The sequence below is a fragment of the Callionymus lyra genome, chromosome 5 (assembly GCF_982586985.1).
Source record: "Callionymus lyra chromosome 5, fCalLyr1.hap1.1, whole genome shotgun sequence".
Taxonomy (NCBI): Eukaryota; Metazoa; Chordata; class Actinopteri; order Syngnathiformes; family Callionymidae; genus Callionymus; species Callionymus lyra.
The window spans coordinates 23,605,630-23,633,153 of NC_141822.1; the positions used below are offsets into that span (position 1 = coordinate 23,605,630).

The 27,524-nt window shown below is 40.7% G+C and overlaps 1 protein-coding gene across 4 annotated transcripts in view; it reads left to right on the forward strand.

The window, feature by feature from the left end:
• Nucleotides 1-27,524, forward strand: part of nid2a (nidogen 2a (osteonidogen)) — a 33,524-nt gene that overhangs the window by 1,768 nt on the left and 4,232 nt on the right. For 2 of the 4 annotated variants that reach the window (XM_087791508.1, XM_087791512.1), the window contains 47 exons: nt 9,062-9,163; nt 9,257-9,396; nt 9,572-9,704; nt 9,778-10,116; nt 10,352-10,463; nt 11,560-11,599; nt 11,748-11,857; nt 11,929-12,062; nt 12,126-12,237; nt 12,552-12,752; nt 12,834-13,064; nt 15,629-15,775; nt 16,660-16,788; nt 18,263-18,399; nt 18,472-18,577; nt 18,703-18,836; nt 18,915-19,020; nt 19,096-19,335; nt 19,729-19,862; nt 19,928-20,033; nt 20,175-20,308; nt 20,366-20,471; nt 20,613-20,746; nt 20,812-20,917; nt 21,059-21,192; nt 21,269-21,374; nt 21,490-21,623; nt 21,697-21,802; nt 21,918-22,051; nt 22,117-22,222; nt 22,403-22,527; nt 22,603-22,708; nt 22,771-22,904; nt 22,974-23,079; nt 23,149-23,282; nt 23,352-23,457; nt 23,534-23,667; nt 23,738-23,843; nt 23,921-24,054; nt 24,134-24,239; nt 24,322-24,455; nt 24,701-24,806; nt 25,593-25,722; nt 25,789-25,889; nt 25,951-26,126; nt 26,212-26,341; nt 27,107-27,278. In XM_087791508.1, coding sequence (XP_087647634.1) covers nt 9,062-9,163; nt 9,257-9,396; nt 9,572-9,704; nt 9,778-10,116; nt 10,352-10,463; nt 11,560-11,599; nt 11,748-11,857; nt 11,929-12,062; nt 12,126-12,237; nt 12,552-12,752; nt 12,834-13,064; nt 15,629-15,775; nt 16,660-16,788; nt 18,263-18,399; nt 18,472-18,577; nt 18,703-18,836; nt 18,915-19,020; nt 19,096-19,335; nt 19,729-19,862; nt 19,928-20,033; nt 20,175-20,308; nt 20,366-20,471; nt 20,613-20,746; nt 20,812-20,917; nt 21,059-21,192; nt 21,269-21,374; nt 21,490-21,623; nt 21,697-21,802; nt 21,918-22,051; nt 22,117-22,222; nt 22,403-22,527; nt 22,603-22,708; nt 22,771-22,904; nt 22,974-23,079; nt 23,149-23,282; nt 23,352-23,457; nt 23,534-23,667; nt 23,738-23,843; nt 23,921-24,054; nt 24,134-24,239; nt 24,322-24,455; nt 24,701-24,806; nt 25,593-25,722; nt 25,789-25,889; nt 25,951-26,126; nt 26,212-26,341; nt 27,107-27,278 — 6,233 coding nt within the window. The remainder of the gene's footprint in view (nt 1-9,061; nt 9,164-9,256; nt 9,397-9,571; nt 9,705-9,777; nt 10,117-10,351; nt 10,464-11,559; nt 11,600-11,747; nt 11,858-11,928; nt 12,063-12,125; nt 12,238-12,551; nt 12,753-12,833; nt 13,065-15,628; nt 15,776-16,659; nt 16,789-18,262; nt 18,400-18,471; nt 18,578-18,702; nt 18,837-18,914; nt 19,021-19,095; nt 19,336-19,728; nt 19,863-19,927; nt 20,034-20,174; nt 20,309-20,365; nt 20,472-20,612; nt 20,747-20,811; nt 20,918-21,058; nt 21,193-21,268; nt 21,375-21,489; nt 21,624-21,696; nt 21,803-21,917; nt 22,052-22,116; nt 22,223-22,402; nt 22,528-22,602; nt 22,709-22,770; nt 22,905-22,973; nt 23,080-23,148; nt 23,283-23,351; nt 23,458-23,533; nt 23,668-23,737; nt 23,844-23,920; nt 24,055-24,133; nt 24,240-24,321; nt 24,456-24,700; nt 24,807-25,592; nt 25,723-25,788; nt 25,890-25,950; nt 26,127-26,211; nt 26,342-27,106; nt 27,279-27,524) is intronic. The other 2 variants (XM_087791510.1, XM_087791511.1) reach the window with 2 other exon arrangements.

Sequence of the window (27,524 nt, forward strand, 5' to 3'; positions counted from 1 at the left end):
GAACCAAGCAAGCATGGAATACATCTTGGTGGTGGTCCAGGGGGCTCTCTCAAGGGGCCACCGCAAACTGTTCACCCCAAACACCCTCTGGTTCTAACTGGTTACGCAACAGCTAAAAACATGTGTATAAGACTTGTGCCGATGAATATTTATGTTAAAAGAATCGTGAACGTGAAAAAATCCAATGCTTATATATGGTGCTATCCTGGACTAGAGACAGTTCCTGAAGAGTGGCAGAAATACTGGAGAATTTCCAGCTCTCTACAAACATCTCTCAACAGTTGTGATAATCGTAGGTTTGATGGAAGAGAGTCCCACACGGCTTTCTTCACTTCTATTGGAGAAGTGTTGAAGCCATTTAACAGAGTGGTTTTTCATCGTATTAACTGCCCTGCATCGCCAACTTTCTACACTTTGGTAGACACTCATTGAATAATGCATTGGAAATCATTATAACCTGACCTGACCAAAAAAAAATTCATTAGACCAAATAACTAAACTGTTAACTAATATGTGACATTTTAAAAAATTGTCTTTAATATATATATTTAATAAAACACTGTCCTAGACTATGGATTCTGGACATAAGGAGCCAAAATCCCCAAACAAAAATTAATATTATATGGAAATAGGAAATATAGACAATAGAATGTAGTGATGTAACTTTTAGCATCAGGCTTCTCCAAAAGACACACAGGGATACGCAAAAAAAGACATCTCCTTTTACATTAAATTCACATCTTTTTGGAAGTTTCTTATTACCCATCGACATTTAGAACCTCTTGCTTGTAAAAAACTGTGTTTTTAATCAGAACATTTTAAAGATTAAAAGAGACATCATCCTATCACAAATTTGTTCCCCTTACGAAGATTTCTTTCCGCAGCTTCCGTTATGAAACATACTGTTCAACTAAAAAATATAAGATTCATATTTTAAATGGCAAAACTCTAGTAATGCCACGTAAGCTTTTCATAACAAAATCCAATGAGTCAAATGAAAACACTACAAAGTGAAGCTGCTAACTGTCCATGAAGAAGTTCTCAATATTGTGTTAAACTGGATGAAGGTACATTTCTGAATAAAAACTCTTGGAAGTCACCGTTCACACTCGACCAATGCTCGCTCCTCTAAAGGAAATGTGGACATCCCTGTCACTGAAAAATTTGAAAACTTTTGCAGGTTCCAAAGTATGGACTTGGTTGGCCTTTTTTAGGACCCAATCCTTTGGGTTTGACAGGTTTTGATTACAGTTGCCAGAACATCATGCTACTTTAAATCTCAAAAATGTATTCAGATGTGTCTAATACTGTTTGAATGTGTAGCCTATGATTAATATAAAAAGCTTGGTTTACATAGGTTTTATTAAGCAACAAAATATTGCATCAAATACAAATATAAAGTAATGGAATAGGAGTGGAAAAGGGCTACTAAACATCTATAGAGGGTTTCAAGTGCTTCTGTGTGCTAGTGAAAAGTTTTTCACTGTGTTAAACTAACTTTAAAGCTCAAAAGTAGCACTTGTATTGTTTGAGAGGAAATGTTTTTTTTACTGCTGTGTAAAGACCAGACGATCTGAACTTATCACTTCAGAGCCGCTTTGTTGCTTATTTCCAGCATATGGGGCAGAGGGATGACAGCAGTGGGAGATTTAAGTGAAAACCGCAGGGGGTCTCCTTTTGTCTCGTCCTCCTTCACATCTGTGTCCCCTCTTCGAGTGATCTGGTTTCCCTTAAGCTTTCCGTCTGATTGATCAAAAGCTCAATGTTGAAATATTTAAGTGGGGATGCGCAGCTTTAAGCCACATCTGAGGTACACCCCGGTTCTCATCTGGGACCACACCGGTGCCGAGCGAACACAACTGATTAGATCTTCTCCGAGCACCAACTGTTGGAATTAGCCCCTGAGTGTGTCCACCTTCACCGAGATGTTGATTAGGGCCTGAAGCTGGACTATAAAACCTCTCCTTGCATGAGGAGGGGGGTTGTCCATTTGGAAGGGTCTGGACTTGGCTGGGATGTTGGCACCTTCCTTTGAAGTGGTCCTGGGCGGTGTGTTGGGGGTCGACTGGTATGTATGTGTGAGCAGATTAACCAGAGGTGTGTGTTTGTCAGGATGTATATCAGGGGTGGAGGTGGGAGCAAGAGGGCGGGGGGTGTTGTGTTTGGGGTCCGGGGGGGTTGGATGTCGAGATGTCTCACACTGCGATGGCAAAGCAAAACGCTTCACAAGCCAAATAAATAACCTTTGGCTTCAGAAACGAGTGTGTAAACGTAGCTTTTTATCTTAATGAGATTGTAATTGCGCCACTTTAGCCACGTTACAAATATGCTGTTGAAACAACATGTCACTCAATCTAGCTAATGACGAGAGCTGTTTGCACTGGTCCTCGGTATGCTGGTGTTTAAAGAGGTCACGGCTATTTCAACATTCATTAGTTGAAATAGTGAGCGCAGACTTCCTAAATGCATCGAACACGGCTCTGAGGACCGACTTGATTTGACGCTGAGCACAAGTTGGTCGCTTTACGTTGTTTGCTCATAGTTGTAACAGAAAGTTTGTGCAACACGGCAACACAACCCTAAGTGTTTCATTGTGTGTTCTAGCCAAGAGGCAGCTCAGGACTCATTATTAGGTACATATTAGCCAGGACACGATCTTGTGGCTGTAGTAAACTGAGCTGGAAAGTCCCTCAGAATTTACCAAAAAATTTGAGTTTAACATGTGTTTTGTTTACACAACTGAAAATAAATGAGCAATTGTATTATGACCAAATACATTTTTATATATGTAGATATATATATCTCTCTATACCAACATTTTCTTTTAATTTATGATTTAATCTTCATTTGTAACCTTTAGCTTTGACTTTGGAATAAACTTGTTTTTTTTCAGAATAAAAATGTTGGGAAATAAACCAAAGCTATTTTGTGATACAGCTATACGTTTATAATGACAATATCTAGCTGTACATCAATTAAATCTTATTTTTTGTGTAGTTATGTATTTTATAAGGTCAGTAGTTTCAACTAGTTTCTTAAATTGTCCTATCAAACGTCAGTGTGACACTTAATTAAATGAAATAAAAACTACAATTGAGTTGTGATATAATTCCATAAGAAAAATCATTTAGAGCTCCCACTTTAAAAATCCCATAATGCACTGCAACAGTCCTGGTGTCATACTCTAGGCACAGGGTTTGGTCTAATCAATGAAGTAATGCTCATGTTGATATGGTGACCTCTAATTATGGCAGTGTTTAAGAGAAGGGACAGAGATGATGGTTGTCCAAAATAAGTAGTGTGTTGAAGAAAAAATATTTGTTTGGTGGAGGAGTACACACACCGATAATTAAGACAAATTGAGCTTCAAAGAATGAAAAGACACCACGAATGTCAAATACCTACTTCCTGTTTGGTAAATATACATTTTGTGGTCGAGGCTCCAAAGCGTTTTCTTTTCATTGATCTCTAAGGCAAAACTATTGTGCTAAACTAGTTTTGAATTAAATTGTAAAAGCTGAAAAATTCTTCAAGAAAGTACAGTGCAATTGGTGAATTGATATGTGGGAAACTAGGGCTTTCACTTGGTCTTATTCCACCTGTTGGAAGTTTAAACAACTCTAGCACTAAAATAAAACAGTGTATCATCATTTTGGAGGTAACTCGGGACACACTGGTCCAAACCTGTTTATAAAGTCCCATCTGTCGTCCTCTGTTGTTTTAAGATGTTCATAAAGTGTTTGGCATCTAAGAAAAAAAGGCTCTACTTTTACTACCTCTCTCTGTCTGATGATCAAAGGTTTTTTGAATTCACTCACAAGCCCTGAAATTCCACAATTTCCTCAAGACAGCCAGAGGTGGCTTTTGGATTGTGCTTGACAAGAAAGTAACTCCCCCCATCAGCAATATTTGTATGACAACAGCGAGATACAAGCCCATGTGTGTGTGTGCACGTGTGTGTGTGTGTGTGTGTAGCGTGCCAGTTCCCACGCTGTAGGCAGTTCCGTTCGTAGCACTGTGGTGAGGATGGCAACTGGCCTGCAGCTGCTCTTCGTCTCTTCCATGTGTGTCAGGAGCGTCTCGGCTCAGCTGCCCACGCCAGGACCTCCCGAGTTAACTCCAAACACCATCCAGAACTTTTCGTTACAGCAGAAAAGATGAGACGTCGATTACCGTTTCAGCCAAAGTCACTTAGGCGAGTAGACTAAACGTGGTGATGAGCACGGCGAGAAGATTGAACGGCTCATCTGGGAACAGTAAGGTAGTTTAAAAGACTCCAGCTGGTGGAGTGAAGGCAGGGAGAGCTCGGTGATAATGCCGTTGAATGGGGTTTTTCTTTCGTTCCCTGGAAGCAGCTTTTGTGTTCGTACGTTGTTCGGCTGACAAACCCTCGGCCAAGTGTGTTTTGTGGTCATTGACTTTCCCCGAATAAAAAATGTCTAATGTTTGTATTTTACAAGTTGATTAGCCAGAGCACATGTCGAGCAGATGTTTGATGTCTGGGCTTTTCTTTATTTAATCACAATAACCATCTCAAGCCGGGGTCTGAGAGCAGCAGATTGTTTGTTGAAGGGGAAAAAAATAATCCACACAAGCAGTTACATCAGGTCTGTATTTTGGCTCAACCTCAAAAATGGGGGGGAGGAACAAGGGATTGTGTCAGAAGAGGGTTTTAAGATATGGTGCTCCCTTAATCTTCAAACAATTAAACTGAACTTAACCTCCACATATTTGACAAAATTCAGTTCCTAAAAATAAGGAGATACCTGTTCTACATTAATAATAATACCACTTCAAAAGCATCAACAATTCCAGTTGGTGTGATACTGTTGGGAGTTAGTTTGCAAGTAGTAATGTATCATTGATTACTTATTACTCTCAATTCAAAGCAATAAGTAACCATATTACTTTCTTTAAATTTAAATTGTAAAGAGTAACACTTATATTAATTGTGCTTACATTACTCTAAGGAAGCTAAAAACACCTTGTGAGAAACATACCACTTTTTTTATATATATATTTCCCTTTTTTCCAGAATTCCCAGCAAATTGACAGTGTTAGTATTAGTCCTTATTTCATAAGAAACGTTGAAAAACAGATCAAACAAAAATGAGCACTATGCAATATTTATATGACACAAAAATGGATTAAGTGCTTTAAATGGAATCAAAGTGATTTGGTGTACTGGAAAACTTATACAACAACAAAACAAATAACTCAACAGATGTAGCATGAAGCTAACACGGTTTGCTAAAACTTACTTCTTCCTCCTCTTCAGACTCAATAAACGGAAACGTCTTGAAGCACTCTACAGTGTTACTCACTTTATCTGTAACACATGTAGTAACTTTGCCGTGGGTTTTGTCAAATCCCTTGAATCATTTACAGGCTAAACAGGAAGTCAATGTTAGCGTAGCTTTTTCCCTCCATTGCTACTCACACGTGGCAAATTTGTATGAAAAAAATTACAATATAACTATATCACCATATTCATAATACATTATTTTAAATCCGACATGTTCTTGCCATTTTTACAATTAAAACTGAGATCTTAGCAACAAACGAATTCACGAATAATGCTGTAAAGGTTCAACTAACAATGTGGAATGAGTGTTTTTTTTTCCTGGGGCTGCTAATCCTTTAATTCAAAACAAGCGTTGGATGAAATACTTCACTTTAGATGCATCACAAAACAAACCTAATTAAGATATATGTTGACTGTTTGAGTTAGCATGTTGGCTTCACACCTCATGCCCAGGATTCTATTCTACGAAGCATACGGTGCTCGCGGGCGATTCCCAGACCCGCCTTCTGAGCCTCAGACAAACGGACCAGACGACTGATGTTTCCGCGTAAACATCTTAGGGATGCGACAACAAGCATGTTGGACCTGGAGACGATTAATGTGTGTGTGTCTGCTTGTGTGAGGCCACTCTTTTAAAAACGGAGGTGTGACAAAAGGCCTGTAGGGAGGGTCTCCGTGTGGCAGGGGTCCCTCCGTCCCATCTTTGATGTGTGTTTGCGGTAATTACTTGAGCTCCAGCTGTTTGCTAAACACAACATAACTTTGCCAACACATACATGACAAGACAGGGTGAGCTACAGATAAATGTTGAAGGTTGAATCAAGTGTTTAACCGTTGTGAGCGAGCATCCAAACTAGTTAACCAGTGTTGTAGGGAAAAAAAAATACTTTAGATTTGAGTGTTGTGCACTTCAGGTGTGGTAAAATATGGGATTAGACAGATGTTTCAATTGCCTACGAATGACTTTCGCATTATCTTTGAGCTCTTCCGTCTCTTTAAAATGTGTCTTATCTGCTATGCAGGAACGCCAGAAAATAATTAAAACTACAATTATTCACAAATGCTAAGAATCTGTCAGCATATCAATATATGTAAGTAAGTAAGTAAGTATTTTTTATTTGTATAGCCCTTTTCCAGACCAGGGTCACAAAGCGCTTAAACAATCAAAACAATATATGCTGGTTTTTTTTTCGTGAGTTTGGAATTCAAGATGCTAGTGCTAAGCTAAAAAACAAAAAAAATATTAAATATAAAAGTTTTAAGCTGAAAATAAAAGCTAAAAAGGAAGAGTTTGCTTTCAACAATTATTGTTAAAGAACTCAAGTAGTTGCCATTTTCAAAGCTAGCTAATGCTAGCACAATAAATAAGCGGTGTCTCAAATCGCATACTTGCGTACTTAAACTTAATATTTTTTGCGTGTAAGTGCGTCTCAATTCTTAGTATGCCAAATGTAGTGCGCCATACACACTAAATTGGCGTACTGAACGCCCCCAAAACTGAGTATGGATCGATGGACACAATATACCCTAAACGGCCGCCATCTTAGTGATGTTGACAGAAGTTACGTTACTCCCACTCAAATGGAGTGAATTTTCCGGTGCATTTTCAGCCAAGCCCGGCGTAAATATACTGCGCATATTTCGTTTCTCATATTTCTTGATCCAAACTTGAAAAACGTGCTGCCAGCAGATGTTGGTGATAGTGTTCCTACAGCTGGTTGAAATCATCCTTAAATAGTAGTAGAAGAAGAAGCTGTCGCGTCATTTCCGGTTAGTGCGTAGCAGCAGTGTTTGATTTGAGACGTACTATCTTTCGAGAATTTGCGTAATAGTTAGTACGTACAATATCCTGATGCATACTAACCTCCATTGAGAAGTATGCGATTTTAGACACAGAAATAGTGGCTAATAGAAACAATATAAGTGAAGTTGTTGTATCTATGATATTGTTCTTTGCGCCTCCCCTCAAGTGTTGAACAATTGTGAGCGAGCATCTAAACTAGTTAACCAGTATTGGTTAACCAGAAATACAAATACTTTAGATTTGAGTATTGTAACTTAATGCACTTCAGGTGTGGTAAAATACGTCATTAGACAGACGCTTCATTTGCGTACAAATGACTCTCACATTATCTCCGAGCTCTTCCGCCTCCTTCAAATGTGTGTCTTATCTGCTATTTAAGGAATGCCAGAAAATAAGCGGCAACTATTTAAATTGCTTGGAGATACAATACAAAAAATACGCCTTCCCTCCTCCATAAAGACAAAAGGACACCAGAAAGACCCCCTCCTCGCTCGTTACAGGGTACCCCGGGGCTCCGGGATCCTCCACGCCCACAAACAAGAAGATGGCTTAAAGATGTGGACGTAAACAATTAGGCGACCGAACACACGTACGTTCCATGATTAGACATGGATGAGGAATCTGTGTTTGTGCAACATGTGTCACACTGTAACCACATCTGGAGCGTTCGCTGGAACGTCACTTGAGAAAGATGTCCAGAGACGCACAGGAAGACAGCTGTGCAGATCAACATCTGGGCTGGGGGTTGAGAGACCAAGGTGTGTGTGTGTGTGTGTGTGTGTGTGTGTGTGTGTGTGTGTACACATCCTTGTCCGTGTGTGTGTCATGATTATGTCCCAAAGGAAAACATGGGATCACAGAGTCATTCAGTAAATCTGTGTTTTTCCAACTGCGGTTTTAGGAGGCAGAGTAGCTTTCACACACTCGCACATACACACTCTTTTAGGTACGTGCCTGAATGAATGGAAAAGTAAAAAAAAAAAAGTTATATTATATTCACCCGAATTAGAGGCTGTTCAACTGGGACACTGGGATCTTGTGTTAAGTTTGAGGAAGTGCGAGGGGCTCAGACGTGAGTGCTGCGAAAACAAGGGATGAGTGAAGGTCAATGAGATAAAGGGCAGGAGAAGTGTGAAGGTCAAACACGAGGAGCGAGTGAAGCTCAAAGGTGGTCGAAGTGAGCGGAGGGCGACGTGGTGAAATCATCATCAACACAGCTGACTACAATTATTCACAAACGCTGAGATTCTGACAACGTACTGCTGGGTTTTCTTCATGAGGTTGGAATTTGAGATGCTAGTGCTAAGGTAACAAAACAAGGCCGTGGATGTTTAAAATATTAGCCAGTTGTGCCATTATTTAGAGCTAGCTAATGCTAGCAAACAATTTTGGTGACATTAGCATAGCTACGTGATGAGTTAGCCTTAGGGCTAATAGTAACACTATAAGTAAAGTCTCTGTAGCTAGGATATTGTACATTGCTTTAAAGCCAACGAAAATTCTATGGACCTTTTCCAAATCTATATTTAGTGGTTGTTTCCAAGACATCTGCATTGATGAATACACTTTTAGAGTCAGTCTGATAAAGAGGTCAAGGTCATTAGCTGATCAACTAGTTACTAATTGTACTTCCTGAAATAAAATGAGATTTAAATAAAATAAAAGACTCCTACATCAAAGTGTGCATATCAATTTGTAACGGTTAAATACAATTCATTAATATTATATATATAAAAATACATTATGTTGAGAAACAGTGCAAGACAAAATGTTGTCTGCTAGTATACATAGTTTATTTTATATTTAGATATCATTATCTACTTCTAAAAACAACTGAACATCTTTAAATGATTTAAAAGTGATTGAGAGGATAAATATGTTGTGTTTGAATACTCATCTTATTTACTGCTTTTTACTTCTGTTTAACAAACTCATTTTTTGTTTTTCTCTAGCTGAATACATTCCAGGCAGTCATTGGATACGATGAGTCGGACTCCTACGTTCTCTTCCTCTACCCTGAAGGAGGCTTGAACTTTTTCGGTACCAGACCGAAGGTACGATAAATGTAGTACCATATAGAAAATAATTATTCAATGCTTGGTATGTTTTGAAAGTATTCTTATAACTTCTGTGTTATCTTTCTCTAGGAGTCGTACAATGTCAACATTGAGCTTCCAGCAAGAGTCGGTTTCAGCAGAGGAGAAATTTCTTTTCTTATTTTTTCTCGAACTGAGGGACCACACCACAGTGTCACCACTGATGTCAACAGCGTTCAAAACCTCTACAAGTAAGTTCAAAATGTTTAAGGCTCAATGTCTCTTTTGCGCAGATACATATATTAATTATCATGAGCATAAAAGCATTATTTTAAAATATTATTCAACACATAACCTCACATAGTGACGCAACGCAAAGAAAGTAGCCATTATAGAGTGTAATCTACGGTGTTATTTCCTGTCCAGAGTTGGCAATACTGGAATCCCGGGCATCTGGCTCTTCCACACGGGGAGTCGTTACTCTTTTGAAAACATTGTTCCTGCCTCCATCAGTGGATTTCTTGTTACGGCCCCTCCTTTAAAACCTGGGACCTCTCTGGTAAAAAATTAAACAATATAATCTTTAAAATGTCCTAATTATTATACATTAACATTTGTATTTACTCCTACAGGAAACCACCACTCCAGAGTACGCTGAGTTCGAGGAGTATACAAACAACAACTTTGAAGCTGACCATCAAGAGGAAGATGAGGATTATCCTTTAACTGGCGGTGACCCAGAATTCCACCCAGCTCCTGATGTAGAAACCCTCCAGCCCAGAAACCCTCAATCACCCACGCCTCCATCAAATCAGCCAGACTATAGGGGTCCACATGGCAGTGAAGATGCACAACTAGCGCCTGAACCCCGGTACAATTCGGAGCCAGCACAGAGGAACAATGCTCACCCCAATCTACCTGAGGATGTCCAAGGCGGCAAATCTCAGCTTCCCGAGGAGCAGCATCCGCAGGTATCCAAGAAATAACCATCTATTAGAAAAGTAGAAGCAGAACAAGTGACTAACTTGACTTATATGTTATACGTTTGTGCTCTCAACCAACTGCAAGTCATTATATATAAGTTATACCTCACACCAAATCTATCTTCACAAGCATCTGGACAGAGTTGATATCGGCTTTCACGGACAACAGACATAACATATCTGGAGTGAAAACAGTTGTTAACCATCATCTGTCCCTTGTTAGGATCCTTTGGAGGAGGCAGATGTTTACCCTCCTCACAGAAATGAATCTCCACTCACTCCTGGAGGTCATGTGGTCACAGTGGATGAGGATGATGTCGATTTTGACACGGGAGGTAAGAGATGTGAAAGACCGAATCAAACTGTATGTTACAATGGCTGGTAAGGGAGGAATTTCCCTCCTCTCTTTTTTTCCTGGTGGTGTTCCATTAAGAGTCGGTAGGATACTGTGAGAAACGGCAGGGTAACAGTACCTCGCCATCCGCCAGTGAGCAACTCAGCAGCTCAGCAGCTGCCAGTACAATACTGCTGTTGTGCTCTTGAGCTCCCAGGTGTGCGAGAGTGACTCCCTCCTCTGCAACCATTAATAAGAATGTGTTCTCTGTCAATCTCCCTGCCTGCAAGAATCCCAGAAAGTCCATTCAAAGTCAGACTAAGTCTTTTAAGCATATTTATTTCAGGACCAAACAAATAATGTTGAATGTTGACAGTTTACAGTGAGAGTCCCTGAATGTAACAGCTGGTTCATCTCTGAGTTTAGTCTTGACTTGTGTTATATCTCTGTGTGGGAGAGGATGTGCAGTGTGTCAGTAGTGTATACATTTTAACATCACTCCGCCCACATATATTTAAGACCAGTCAAGTCTTCCATAACATTTGGACTTTGTTGATCATCACCATGCTAACAAGCTAATGAGACAATTTGATGACTTTGTATTTTCCGTAAGTGAATTATGTCGGTCTGAACCCTATTTTGGGGAATATAAGAAAGATCTTCCATGGATGAAAAATCATACATTTTCTTTTCCACTGTTTATTTTCCGGTGTTAATCTAAATCCCTTGGTGAAACTCAAGGCCAGGGACCGAAATCTAGCCAGACAAGTGATTTGTTGTGGATTGCTTGATGGTTGTCACAGCAAATAATCATAAATAATCATGTTTATACTGTGAAACTTAAAAAAAATATTCAGAGACTTTCAACGACAGGAAGGATTATAAACAAGGAAATATTTAGGATATACTTGGCCTGCAAGAATGAAAATACAATAGAACAGTCTGGCTCACACTGTTTAGTAAACATGCATTTTCTATGACCAGCATCATAGACTGTTGGAGGATTTTGGGCCTTTGTGTAATTGAGTTTGACTGCCCTGGTATAAAAAAGTGTCTGTTATGTTAAAACTGAACGTGCTGTCCTTGTCGGTCCTCAGTGATCCAGTACACCACAGAGAATAAAGAAACATGTGCCAGGTATGTTCTGTTTTTATGGTGTTTTACTTCTAACAATGAGTAACAAATAACTTAAATGACCAATAAAACAAAATGCTAGGTTATTTAATTTAAGAAAGCAGTGACTAAATAAGAAATAACGTTAACCGTCCACACCTTCTTTTTCAAGATTCCAACAGCAATGTTCCCAGAATGCAATGTGCTCGGACTATGCTTCCGGTTATTGTTGCCACTGCAGACCCGGATTCTATGGAAATGGTCGCCATTGTCTGCCTGATGGTGAGAAACTTGACCTCTAGTCTTAAAGCAAGACATATGTGTTCATTTATTTCCTCTTCACACTTGTTCAGGTGCTCCTCAGCGTGTCAGCGGTAAACTGAGAGGTACAGTGACTGTGGGTTCCACGCCTGTCGAACTGAACAACATTGATCTACACGCGTATATCGTGGTGGGCGACGGAAGAGCGTACACAGCCGTCAGCGAAGTAAGTCTCTTCTTTTTCCTGAATCAATTCTTTGTAACCTTCTAACCGTGTGTCCATGGTCAGGTTCCTGAGATGGTGGGTTGGGCTCTCATGGCTTTGGCACCCATAGGAGAACTCTTTGGGTGGTTGTTCGCCCTGGAGCTCCCCAACAGCCAGGCTGGATTTAAAATCACGGGTAAAGAAATTATTGTCAACTCTAACTTTTTACATTGGGTGTGTTTGTTTGTGTGCTTCGCTGTAGCCAAAAAACCTCTCCAGAGATGTGAGGCTGATATCAAGCCTCTACCCTCCCTCAATAGAAAACAGCTGTGTGTGTGTTTGTGTTCAGTAACAATAATTTTTTAACGATAAACAACTTGAGCACTGATGCCAAACCCTAATGTTGGACCATGAACGAACATTTTGATCCAATTAAACAGGTCTGGTCGGCTGCAATTACGCGTACATTTACATCAGTTGTTGCTGATTTGTGACTTATTGTGTTTCCAGGCGCAGAGTTCACTCGTCACGCAGAGATGATTTTTTATCCCGGTAATCAGCGGGTGACGATCGTCCAGACAGGACGAGGCCTGGACGACCACAATCACCTCACCGTTGACACAGTCGTGATGGGGAATGTGCCTTTCTTACCTCCTGGAGCTGAAATAACCATGGAACCTTTCAAGGAGATCTACCAGTATTACCCATCCGGTAACAACAACGACCACATTTATACCAGAAAACTCCCCAAAACTTTTTGCTTAAAGATGATCCCCATCTTTTTTATTCCAGTTGCGACCTCCACTTCTGTGAGGGAGTACTCGGTGGTCTCTGCAGACCGAGGATCTGAGTCCTTCTCGTTCCAGCTGAAGCAGAATATTACGTACCGTGACTGTCGCCATGACAACCGGGCCGCCCCTGTCGAAACGCTGCAGATCACAATGGAAAGAGTGTTCGTCATGTATGTTACGGAGGAACGGATCCTGAGATACGCCATCACCAACAAGATCAGTCCAGTGGGAGGTGAGATGCTGTTTAAAGACTTAGAGGAGGGGTCACCAAACATTTTTATACTACGGAATGGTTTGATTATATTCACGGACCGACCTTCAAATAAAAACGGTTAAAATACATTTGCACAACTTTAAAAAAAAAATTTAAGTATTGTTTTGAAATACATCTCACCATAAGCGGAATCAGCGGAAACCCTGGTTGTTTTTTTTGTACCTTTACAGGTTCAAAAATTGACCAAAATGCGGGTCACTGGCTAATTCTACTTCTGAGAATATTTAGTGTTTCTTTAAGAATAAAAACTTTCAGACAGTAATAACCAATATAGCAGCGATTATACAATTTTTTAAAAATTATTCTTTTACTTTTTATGTGTGGCCAATATCACAAGCCTCATGGACCAGTACTAGGCCTCTGCGAATGTGTCAAACTCAAGTTTATTGGGATGAAATTCCGTCAGCCATGTTATTGTATGTAGTCCACCTGAGCTTTAAAAACTTATATCGGTGACAAAATCAATTTAATATTAAACGAACAACTATAAGTGCACAGTTATAGCTCACACATGCCTATATCAAAACTTGTGTAATGGGTTTTAACCCTGGATGAATTTTAAAAAAATGAAATATATATATTAAAGTTGGCCAGGAGAAGTTGTATTTCACAATCTAGTACAGATAAGTATTAACATTTCAAGGAAATTAAAAAAACAACGAAATCTGGTACACTTTAAGTCAGATTTTGAACAATTATTTCTAACCCACTAGAAAGAAACACAACTCATGTTCCGTATCAGTCAACAAAAGGCTTCTGTAGCCAGTCTTGGTGAGACAGTCCAGAAAGGACCTTCTTGGACCCCAGATGATGGAGAGCAAGTCATATTATAGTTGTTTTTTTTCAACAATTTCTGGAATCCAGACCAAATTTCTGTCATTCACATGTCAACACGCTGATTTCAAAGGTTATGATCAAACATTTCACACATACACACACACACACGTGCAGAGATACTCTGAGAGCACAGCTGGAAGAGCTTGAAGGGATCAGGGGTTTTGTAAACATAATTTAATTGGTGTGTGTGTGTGTGCGCTTGTGTGTGTATGTATGTGTATGGGTTCTCAGGTCTTTCACTCTGGGAAACAATATCCAAGCCAATGACAGATATTCTTGCTGGTGTGTGTGTGTGTGTGTGTGTAGGGGGGTGCTGTGTAAATAGCTGCCCTGTGATGTAATGAAAATCAGTGAACTGATAGGAAGGGTGAGGTAAAACACCTCCCCCCCACACATACACACAAAAAGATACAAACTTTTCAGACTCTGAATGCTTATTTTAGAGGCATCCTCGTTGAACAACACCTGCAAAGTTGCGAGAATATTTTGCATTTTCATGAAAAACTATGGCTGGCTTACTATTTCCAAGAGGATTGCCACAAATATGATTATTAATCGACAGATTCTTTAAAGCGTTCCACCGCAAAACAAGAACGACAGAAACAATAAACAGTATTTCTTCCGTGTCTTTTCTTAACGCAGAGTTTTGTTTCTCTGCATACTGGTAACCTTACGCTGCACAGCTGTAGAAGGGAGTCTCAAGAGATCAGATGATATCATGTCATAAACACTCAGTGGAATGGGATAGAATACAGTGTAATTTATAAAGTTTGTACAGTTTTTGGAGCCAGTACACTAATAAAATTGCTGATCAGGCCATTTTTGTTATATTAATGCTCTTCGCAAAAATTGGTGCAAGTTCATACCTGCGCAAGATTTATGCGTTACCCTTCGAGCAAGTTTTCACATTTTTTTCCCATCAACCGCAGCAGTAAGTAATGATTGACAGTGTAGTAATTGTGGTACTCAACCACAGCCATTTTGCCACTACTAATGCTGAACGTCTTGTCGAGGGTTGAAAGCAACAGGTGGATAACTGTGTTCAAGACTTTGATGGTGTTCTGTTTAAAGCGTTTGTGTTTTTCGTACGTGTTTGCCCGACCTCTCACTTTGTCTCTTTAATTATCCTCTATCGTTGCTGCAGTCCACGTGTATCTCCCCCTCTCATCTTCCAGTCTTTCCCAGACACACTCCTGACTTGAAAGAGTCTCTCTCTCTCTCTCTCTGTCACCCTATCGCTCGCTCTGATAATGAGCCAGAATTGGTTCTGGCCTCGGGAGATGAATTCAAGCTGCTGCTAATGTCTGTGTCTGTATATTTGTCCAAGTAGATTATAAGTCTGTTGCTGGTTAATGTTAGAGTGTGAGACTTTATCAGGAGCAGATATTTTCCTCACAACTTAAACTACCTTGAAGACCTGATTTATAACATTAATCAAAGTTTTTATAGTTATTTTGCTGTATTTTTTTTCCACCATATACAAACTGTGTCTAACGTTGTCCATATGTTCAATATTGCGAACATGAACCGAGTTACTTCCTTTTAGGAAACCGGGTTGTGGGAATTCGTCTGAAACTCTGTTACATGTGTGTCTGGTTACGTTGACTTGTAATCACTATGCTCTTTAACGTAAAATAATCCAGATTTCAAATAAATTGATTCTTAGAAATATTCTTCTCTTTCAGTTGAGCCGACCGGGCCCGAGTTAGTGAACCCCTGCTATGCTGGCAACCATGACTGTGACACCACCGCTCAGTGCATCCCACTGGAGGGACAAGCCTTTCAATGCCAGTGTGCTACAGGTTATACAGGAGACGGACGCAACTGTTACGGTGTGTACTTTTACTGAATCATTTGCTATTGTGGCAAATCATAACAAATGTTTGTTAATAGTTAAGCATTGGAGGTTTCTTTGGACGCCCCGTGATATTATGTTCTTTGGCCCTCCAGTGGATGAAGTGTTTATGGGTGCGGTGGGTTATCATTTATGAAGCTCCGATTATATAGTTATCCAATAGAGTTGGAAAGGACACAAAAAACTACATAAAATTAAACCAAACAAAAATGGTGAAAAACAAGGTACAAATGAAATTTGGATCAACTACTTTAAGAGAAAAAAGCTGAAAGACTCCTAGCCTGCATCCCAGTCCACAAGAATTCTCCTCTGGTGGCCCCCCTACCCAGTTGAGTTTGAAGCCCCTGATCTTAGGCCTTGAGGCGTTCAAAGCAGCATTTTTAAGTTATAAGTTTGGGATCCTCTTGGAAGGATATTCCGTCCCCATATGTGGAGTGAAGGAATCCCACCTTTTTAACCCTCCATCTACACCAGAAGCCCACATTACCTCGACCTCTTCACTCGGGATTACCTCATTACCTGGGACTTCCATTGCTTTAAGGTGGTGCTTGGCCTGTTATTAGTTGAGCATCATGTCTCTGTCTCCTGCTGACAGCACCATGAGACCTGAAGGATCTGCTTTAGTTCCCATGAGCCAAAGTGTTTGTTTTCTAGTCACGTAATTGGTGTGGGGATCTGCCCTGGTTATTGTGCAATACTTTTAAGAATGTCCAGGTGTGTGGGTACCTCACAAACCTTGTATACGTCCTGAAAGTGCTAGTAATTATCCCTAATTGTAGCTTTAACATGTGCATTAGGTTATATGTGGTTTATAGCTTGTAGTTCCTATAGAAAAACTTCTTCTTTTCCCCCCACCTGCAGACATGGACGAATGTACAGAGGGTTTGGCTGCATGTGGGGCTCATGCTCAGTGTGTGAACTTGCCTGGAAGCCATCGCTGTCAGTGCCAGAGCGGCTTCGAATTTGGCTCCGATGGTCGCACCTGTGTTGGTGAGTACTAGCCAGAAATGTAAAAATGAGTTTTTTTCTTGGGTTTACAATTTGTAGAGAAATATCAGGCCCTGTTAGAGATTTATCATTAAGACATTTGTAATCTTCATGTTCACTCCAATGGCTAATCATCTCAATGGTCATTTATCTTGAAAAATTAAGTTTGTAGTTAAGAAACGGATGCTTTTGAAACAGCGTAACTCCTTCGATAGTGCTTAAAAAATTGGGAACATGCTTTGGAAAAAAGATTCTTCTAAAATATTGACAGGATGCTTTAAGTGTGTTCATATCACAAAACACTTTGTCTGTCTTATTTTCTGTCACTATTATTTCGGGGCTATAATGTGTGTGTTTGAGATGGCGTTTATGAGGAGGTGAATCTTCCAGGTGAGTTCAGATGGTCTTTATTTTTCAAAAATATGAAATATAGATTTTTACTAATTTAGTAATGAATCCGAAAACGAAATTAATCTGCATTTCTTTTCAATCCAGTTACTACCGCATGTCAGAACTGGTGCTAATTGGACACAAGTATCAAATCTTCTGACCAGTTGAGATTTTGAAAATAGTGAAAACACGTTTATACAAATATTTCACCCATCACTGGAATTACTAAATAATAATTATGATATTATTACTCAAATATGCCCCCTAAAAGAAAAAGCTCTACTGCCCATTTAATAGTTAAGATGAAAATAAATATTAGAATAACATTAACAAGAATTTTAAGTCCCTTAACACCATGTACAGGAGACGGCATGTGTTTCAGATTCATCCGTGATATTCTCATGATGTCATTCTCTCCTGCAGATACATTTGTGTCAGGTGCAGTTGACACAACAGTGCTGCTCGTAGGACAGAATGTTCCAAAACTAGCCGGATATTTGGAGGGATCTCACATATTTGTCAAAGCGAAAACACAATAACTTCCACAGCAGTAACTCGCAGCTGCGAGAACAAGGAGTCGCGGCAAAGGAGGGAGGCAGGGTGACAAATGTGAAAATAAGAGTCGGAGCACTAATGCGAGAGATAAGACCGGAGAGGGAGTAAAAGTGATAGGGAAACAGAGCAACTCAGCACGTGTGAAAAATGTGTAGGAGGTTAAGGTGTGTTCTCTTCTCAGTTTGAACTGTTGATGAACCTTTCCCGTAGGACAGTCAAATACAATTCGGAGTAATTTAACATCAATGTAGTCTGATGTAATTTTACAGCATTATTTGTGGTGAATGTTTCCTTAGAGGTGGGTGGGGACACCTCCGCCCTTTTTCAACCCAGTGCCAGATGTAAAAATATTTCTCTACATGCTTTTGTGTGTTTTTGTTTCAACGAGTTCTGATGTTGATGCATTTAATTGTCGCCAGGAAAAGTATGTTTGACTGATTCTGATCAAGCTGATAGAAACTTGATCTCAATCTAATCTAGGGCATGAAAACAATACAATAAATAAAAAACATTTGGAACTTTTTATCTACAGAGCAGACTGAGCGTCCGAAGAGCCAGTGTGAGATGCACAGAGACAGTTTGCAGCGTGGTCTTGAACAAGGCGGGGAGCCGAGTGTTGGAGCCTTCATTCCTCAGTGCGACACCGACGGACGATACAGAACACAGCAGGTAAAACAAATTCTGGCTCAAGTGGGAGGATTCGTAGACATCGAGATCGGAAACGTAAACACTTTGTTGCAGTGTCACGGCTCAACAGGACATTGCTGGTGTGTGGACAACCAGGGACAGGAAAGACCTGGAACCAGGTCTCCACCTGGAACAGCACCAAAGGACTGTGACAAACTAGGTGAGCCATGACCTCATGTAGCATGTTATATTTGAAAAAACCTAAAAGAGCTATATTTCAGACATTATATTTGATGTGTTTTATCTAAATGATTCATGTTCATGGTTGTTTATTTTGTTATTTAGATGAACCAGAGCGTCCAAAAACACACTGTGAGCACTACAGGGACAGTGTGCAGACCACCAGCCCAGAGGGATACCCAATAATTGGACTGTATGTTCCCCAGTGTGATGATAGTGGACAGTACCGGGCTTTACAGGTATGTACTACCAAATATACACTGAGTAAAAGATGGATAAAAATCATGTTTTAATAATATACCTTACTTCTTTGCTAGTGTCACGACTCTTCTGGACATTGTTGGTGTGTGGACATTACAGGGCAAGAGAGACCAGACACAAGGACTCCACCAGGAACTGCCCCCAAAGACTGTAACAAACCAGGTAGTTCAATAGTTCAATTGTATTGTATAAAATGTTTTTCTTTATACAAACTAATAATGTGACTTTTGGTCAAAGACGAACCGGAGCTTCCAAAGACCCGGTGTGAGCATCATCGAGACAGTGTTCCGACCACCACCCCAGAGGGTCACCCCATAGTTGGAGCCTATGTACCTCAGTGTGAAGTCAATGGACACTACTCCACACTCCAGTGCCATGGCTCCACCGGGTACTGCTGGTGTGTCGACCAAAGCGGGCAAGAAAGAGCAGGAACACGGACCATAGCGGGACAACCTCCAACATACTGTGACAAACCAGGTAAAAAAAAAGGGAAATAGCTCTGTTGACTCCTCATTGGCTTCCCTGGAGTGCAGTTGCAAAACCTGTGTAAGCAGATGTATTATGTCAGGACTCTCAAAGGCTTTCATGCTAACATTGACCTGTGCACCCCTCAATTTCTCAACTCATTGACAAGTTAAACAGACAGCAGGTTTTACTGAGTGTGTACCTAACCTTGTAAGTGGTGTAGTGTTTGGGTCGGTGGGTCAAATCCTTGGAATGCCTGGAAAAACAGGTGATATCACCGCTACACTCCGTGTGTGGGCGGAGGGCAGTTAAAAGTTTAAACACACGCGCATGCATTTTATTGCTGAAAAACTTTTATTGCTAATAAATCCAGCCTGAACAGAAATTATTGGATTTCTTCCCAAGATGAACCAGAGCGACCGAAAACTCACTGCCAGCACCACAGAGACAGTGTCCAGACCACAAGCCCAGAGGGTTACCCTATTCTCGGGGCCTATGTACCTCAATGTGATAATGAAGGACAGTACATTCCACATCAGGTGAGACTGTTTAAAGTTTTTATTTAAAAAAAAAAGGTGATATTAACTCCTTGATTGATTTGAAGTGTCACGGCTCCACGGGACATTGTTGGTGTGTGGACAGAAGTGGACAAGAGAAACCTGGAACCAGGTCTCCACCTGGTACCCCTAGAAAGGACTGTAACGAACCAGGTGAGACTGTGTGTCATTGTTTAGAGCTGTTAGGAAAATAAATGCTATTCCTGGTTTACCCAAACATTTAGCCAAAACATAATAAAATTAAAGGAGGTAATCAAAATTTAAATGTATTGCATGTGGTTGTTTATTCACCAGATGAACCAGAGCGACCGAAAACTCACTGCCAGCACCACAGAGACAGTGTCCAGACCACAAGCCCTGAAGGTTACCCCATTCTCGGTGCCTATGTACCTCAGTGTGACGATGAAGGACAGTACATTCCACAACAGGTGAGACTGAGTTTATATGTTTTTTAAATGTGATATTAACTTGATCCATTTGTAAAGTGTCACGGCTCCACTGGACATTGTTGGTGTGTGGACAAAAGTGGACAAGAGAAACCTGGAACCAGGTCTCCACCAGGTACCCCTACAAAGGACTGTGAAAAAACAGGTGAGACTGTGTGTCATTGTTTGGACCTGTTAGGAAAATAAATGGTATTCCTGGTTCACCCAAACATTTAGCCAAAACATAATAAAATTAAAGGAGGTAATCAAAATTTAAATGTATTGCATGTGGTTGTTTATTCCCAAGATGAACCAGAGCGACCAAAAACTCACTGCCAGCACCACAGAGACAGTGTCCAGACCACAAGCCCAGAGGGTTACCCTATTCTCGGGGCCTATGTACCTCAATGTGATAATGAAGGACAGTACATTCCACATCAGGTGAGACTGTTTAAAGTTTTTATTTAAAAAAAAAAGGTGATATTAACTCCTTGATTGATTTGAAGTGTCACGGCTCCACGGGACATTGTTGGTGTGTGGACAGAAGTGGACAAGAGAAACCTGGAACCAGGTCTCCACCTGGTACCCCTAGAAAGGACTGTAACGAACCAGGTGAGACTGTGTGTCATTGTTTAGAGCTGTTAGGAAAATAAATGGTATTCCTGGTTCACCCAAACATTTAGCCAAAACATAATAAAATTAAAGGAGGTAATCAAAATTTAAATGTATTGCATGTGGTTCTTTATTCACCAGATAAACCAGAGCGACCAAAAACTCACTGCCAGCACCACAGAGACAGTGTCCAGACCACAAGCCCAGAGGGTTACCCTATTCTCGGGGCCTATGTACCTCAGTGTGACGATGATGGACAGTACGTTTCACAACAGGTGAGATCGTTTTTTAAAGTGACCAATTTTTAGATTTTTCCCAAAAAATGACATTAATTCCTCCATTGATTTGAAGTGTCACGGCTCCACGGGACATTGTTGGTGTGTGGACAAAAGTGGCCAAGAGAGACCTGGAACTAGGTCTCCACCTGGTACCCTTTCAAAGGACTGTGACAAACCAGGTGAGACTGTGTGTCATTGTTTCGACCTGTTAGGAAAAATATGGAATGCACTGGTCACATACAATTTAAGCCATATATAATTTTAACGTCTTGCATGTGGTTGTTTATTCACCAGATGAACCAGAGCGACCAAAAACTCACTGCCAGCACCACAGAGACAGTGTCCAGACCACAAGCCCAGAGGGTTACCCCATTCTCGGTGCCTACGTACCTCAATGTGATGATGATGGACAGTACATTCCACAACAGGTGAGACTTTTTTAAAGTTTATATATTAAAAAAAAAATAAAAAAGTGGTATTAACTCCTTGATTGATTTGAAGTGCCACGGCTCCACGGGACATTGTTGGTGTGTGGACAAAAGTGGACAAGAAAGACCGGGAACCAGGTCTTCACCTGGTACCCTTATAAAGGACTGTGAAAAACCAGGTGAGACTGTGTGTCATTGTTTAGACCTGTTAGGAAAAATATGGAATGCACAGGTCACATTAAATTATAGCTAAAAAACATTTTAACGTCTTGCATGTGGTTGTTTATTCACCAGATGAACCAGAGCGACCAAAAACTCACTGCCAGCACCACAGAGACAGTGTCCAGACCACAAGCCCAGAGGGTTACCCTATTCTCGGGGCCTATGTACCTCAATGTGATAATGAAGGACAGTACATTCCACATCAGGTGAGACTGTTTAAAGTTTTTATTTAAAAAAAAGAAGTGATATTAACTCCTTGATTGATTTGAAGTGTCACGGCTCCACGGGACATTGTTGGTGTGTGGACAGAAGTGGACAAGAGAAACCTGGAACCAGGACTCCACCTGGTACCCCTAGAAAGGACTGTAACGAACCAGGTGAGACTGTGTGTCATTGTTTAGAGCTGTTAGGAAAAGAAATGGGTTAATACAAACCCACCGCCAAACCACAAGCAAAGACAGTTAAATAGAAAGGTGGTAGCAGAGTGAAAGGGTTAACATAATTCATTTTTAATGTCTTGCATGCCGTGTTTGAACGTCTTTTTCCAAATGAACCAGAGCGACCAAAAACCTACTGCCAGCACCACAGAAACAGTGTCCAGACCACAAGCCCAGAAGGTTACCCCATTCTCGGTGCATATGTACCTCAATGTGATGATGATGGACAGTACGTTCCACAGCAGGTGAGACTGTTTTTTAAAGTGACCAATTTTTAGATTTCCCCAAAAAATGACATTAACTCCTTGATTGATTTGAAGTGTCACGGCTCCACGGGACACTGTTGGTGTGTGGACAAAAGTGGACAAGAAAGACCTGGAACTAGGTCTCCACCTGGTTCTGCCCGTAAAGACTGTGATAAACCAGGTGAGACTTCGAATGACCAGCGGAGTTGAAAAAATGTAATCTGATAACACTTTTTTAAACAGATGAACCTGAACGCCCCAAAACACGCTGCGAGCACCATAGAGACAGCGTGCAGACCACCAGTTCTGAAGGGTACCCCTTGGTTGGAGTCTTTGTTCCAGAATGTCACGACGACGGGCAGTACTTACCACTGCAGGTGAGAACTGATGAATTGAAATACATACCAAGCCAACATTAGACTCATCACTCTTTGTATGTGCTTTAGTGTCACGGATCTACCGGACATTGCTGGTGTGTGGACAGTAGTGGGCAGGAGAGACCAGGGACCAAGACTCGACCAGGAAGTGCACCTAGAGACTGTAGCCAAACAGGTACTTGTAATGAAATGCGTATTATTTTTAAACATCTCTTAAATGTGAACTTTTGTCCTCAATCTCCAGATGAACCAGAGCGTCCTAAAACCTTCTGTGAGCGCCACAGAGACGGCGCCCAGACCACGAGTGCAGATGGTTACCCTATAATCGGCGCCTTTGTACCTCAGTGCGATGATAATGGACAATACACACCTCAACAGGTTTAATTGTGTTCTTATTTACTGATAAATGGTGTGTTTGTTTTGTCATACTCACTGTTCCGTTTGTAGTGTCATCCCTCCACTGGTCATTGTTGGTGTGTTGACAGTCAGGGCCAGGAACGTCCCGGAACAAGGACGCCACCTGGTATTGATCCAGAGGATTGTGACAAACCAAGTGAGAGGAAATTACTTTAAATTTAATTATTTCAGGCAGCACATAAAATATGACTTTCCTTCTGTAAAATCTGTAGTTGAACCGGCGCGTCCCAAAACTCAGTGTGAGCATCACAGAGACAGTGTCCAAACCACCAGCGAGGATGGGTTTCCTTTAACTGGAGTGTTTGTTCCCGAGTGTGACGAGAATGGACACTACTCAACACAACAGGTTACATTCCGTTCCTATTTCTCATCCTTCTGTGTTGTACTTGTCCTAATATTTGTTGTCTGAATCTCAGTGTCACGGCTCGACCGGCCATTGCTGGTGTGTGGACAGTAGAGGACAGGAGAGAAGTGGAACAAGGACTGCGCCTGGTGTTACCCCAAAAGACTGTGACAAACCAGGTATCTATCTTTTTTTTTAAACACCACAATCATTCACTTTTTATGTAGATCTATTAATGGATAATTTCCATCCTTAGATGAACCAGAGCCTCCTAAATCTCACTGTGAGCAGCACAGGGACAGTGTCCAGACCACAAGTCCAGATGGTTACCCTCTAAGTGGAGTGTTTGTACCTCAGTGCGACGAAGATGGACAATATGCAAAGGAACAGGTTTTTATAAGCTTTATTTTATTTTTATTATTTTCTCCTTGGGATGTGGCTAATAATTAATTTTTAAACGTACTTTTAGTGTCATGGTTCCACCGGACACTGCTGGTGTGTGGACAACGGAGGACAAGAGATCTCTGGAACAAGAACTGCACCTGGTTCCCTTCCAACAGATTGTGATAAACCAGGTAAGTGTACATTTCAAATTATAATTTTTGAGTTTATATAAAGAAAACTTGTTTCTTTTTTTTTCGCCATCACAATCCAAAGATGAACCAGAGCGCAGTAAAACCCATTGTGAGCACCACAGAGACAGAGTCCAGACCACCAACTCCGAGGGGTACCCCATCCTTGGAGTCTATGTGCCGCAGTGCAACTCCGACGGACACTATGTTTCTCGACAGGTACCAACTGTTTAGAACACATTTTTAGATTCTGTTAAGAAAGCACTTTTTTTCAAATTGGTCTTTTGATATTTGTTTAAATGTTTTTTGGAGGACATAAATAATCACAAAAATAAAATGTAGGAGAGTAGTCCTTAAACATAAACCTTTAAATAATACTTAAATACAATGAGCTAATTTATAAAAAGAATAAAATAATTTCTGCTGCATTCAAAAGCATTAAGAGGACTCGCTATTTTTCCCAGTGTCATGGTTCCACGGGAGAATGCTGGTGCGTCAACCGCGAGGGTCAGGAACGATCCGGGACGAGGACCTCCCCGGACGCTACCCCCGTTGAGTGTGGCCGACAAAGTAAGATTGATCGTGTGTTTTTGTGAGATGAGTCAGCGGAGGGTTAGGGATAATGTGTTATCCATAAACATGTACGAGGTTTTGGCAGTGAACGGGTACATGCATCTGTGAGCTGTTTGCCTCTCACTCCCGTTACGATGTACACATGAAGGCTCTTCTGTGAAGTCAGTGGCTTCTCTAAATTGAGTTTTTCGAGACTCAGCCCAAACATCTGAAGTGGTCATTTCGTGGTACACTGTGCTGGCGGACGTTACCAAGGCAACAAAATCCAAACATAACATGGCCCTGTGCTTGATCCGCCTCTGAGTTTCCTTATAGATTCCCATGTTCTTTACTCGTGGTCGACTTATGAGGTGTATTTCTCTCTGATCCCTGAATCATTGGATCAGCCGATTCCTAACTACTTGCTCTGTTGTTTGTTTAGACTATGTTTTATTTTCTGGACTCCGAGAGGTGTCTCGTGGGAACTGCGCGCTGCTAAAAGTGAGCCAGAGGTATAGTGTAAACAAAAGTGGGAGCCTAAAGTGGTTTGGGTTTGCCTTTAAAGCTCTCCTGTAAAGTGAGTTATTGAACCGGTTGAACAAGGTAAACAATTTTGACAAAAGCAAGATGTGACATCCGCTCAGGTCCCCATAAATCATGCGCCCCCACTTGTCACGACTCAACTAAACCAGAAAAAACAGCTTGAAAAAATAATAAGGACATTTCATGGCTTGTAAATTCAGACGATTAGCTTAAGCTTTAAATCGTTGACAGCCTCGGTTCTGACTGTTTTTTCTTCTGAAGTCGCTGTATACCCGACCCTGCGCCCCGAGAGCGTGTGTGAGCGATGGAGGACAAGTTTGATAGAGCACTACGGAGGGAACCCAGATCCACAGCAGTACCTGCCTCAGTGTGAACCCGACGGACAATTTAGGTAAAGACAGTTTCACACGGCTACGTTTTGTCAACCGACAATATTTCATTGACGCTCCGCTCTCAGTCCTGTCCAGTGTTACGGGGCGACCACTTACTGTTGGTGTGTGGACCAGGATGGACGAGAGGTTCCTGGGACCAGATCCCATGATGCTGTCAAACCAGCATGTGAGTCTCAAGTCATGATAAATCACTTTTTAAATCAACTAACTAATCATTTTATCTCCAGGCCTTCCTTCAGTGGCTCCTCCCACCGTTGGCCCGATCCCCACGCCGAACGTGACCCCTCCTCCTCCCGACACTGAGGTCACTCTACTCTACGCTCAGGGACAGAAAATAGGAGCGCTGCCTCTTAATGGGACCAAGCTTGATCCAACACGGTCCAAAACACTACTGACCCTACATGTAAAGACGTTTTGTTGATCCGTCCGTCATGCTCTGCTGATGCAGTCTTGCTGTAGCGATGTGTGTTTATTCTGTGTGTGTCCAGGGCTCTATCGTGGTGGGCTTGTCATATGACTGCAAAGACAAGTATGTCTATTGGACGGACTTGTCTGCGAGGACAATCAATCGAGCCTCTATGTCTGCTGGATCGGAGCCAGAAATACTTATAAACACAGGTAAGAAAAGATGAGACCTTTAGATTTTTGAGTATTTAATTATCTATATGTCTGTGTAAGTGTAGTGTATAGTGCAATATATAGTGCGTGTTACTGTAGGTAATGTTTGGATCTACTGTATATCAGTGACATCAGAATATAATGTAATAATAATATGGAATAGTATTTTTTATTGAAATATTTTTTCAAGCGTTTATTTTTTGGCGGAATAAATTTAATTGAATAATTTCTTTATTTAAATATTGAATTTGTTTTTATTGAATAATTAGAATTAAATAATTTGTATATTAAAATATAAACTTTTGTTTTATTTTATTGAATAATTAAAATTGATTAATTAATATTTTAAAAAATAATGATTTTATACTAAAAATTCCTTTTTCATTCAGTATTTTTTATTAATTTATTTGTAGCCTTTTAGATTCAATATAAAATGTTAATATAATAGCATCAGCGTATTGAATTATATTGATAATGATAATGTATAAAATATTTTAAATGTTGAATCTAATTATTAAAAAAAACAATTAAACATTTCTATATACAGATTCATGAATTCTTTAGTAATTATTCAATAAAAATTATTATATAAATAAAGAAAGAAAAGAAAATCGATTGTTCAACATTTTAAATGTTAAATTCAACCATCCAATATTCTGATGTCTCTGATATACCTCCATATGATGGTCTTCAAGCATTGAGAGGCTATTTAAGAAGCATTTTGGGGGGGTTACGCATTAACATCTGAGCCTCTACTTCCTGAAGATCTGATCAGCCCCGAGGGTCTGGCGGTGGACGTCCAGCGTAGGTTGATGTTCTGGGTCGACTCCAACCAGGATTTAATCGAGGTCGCCAACCTGGATGGCAGCGGAAGGAGGACCGTTTTTGACAAAGACCTGGTCAACCCGCGTGCCATCGTTGTCGTCTCATCCACTGGGTAAGACCCCGAACTCCGTCTCCCCTCATCCTCAGCGAGCAGGCAAACTCATTTCAGATTCACAAGAACCAAAACCACCAGCCATCCACTCACTCCTGTCCTCAATCATGGGTGACCTCCTGGTGGTGGTCCTGTCTGCTGAAACAAAATACACTCACGGTGATCAGAGGAGAGAGCAGATGTCCACAGTCAGACAACAAGATCTGCAGCGAGGTCATTAACACAATGTGTAACAGTTTAGAGGCG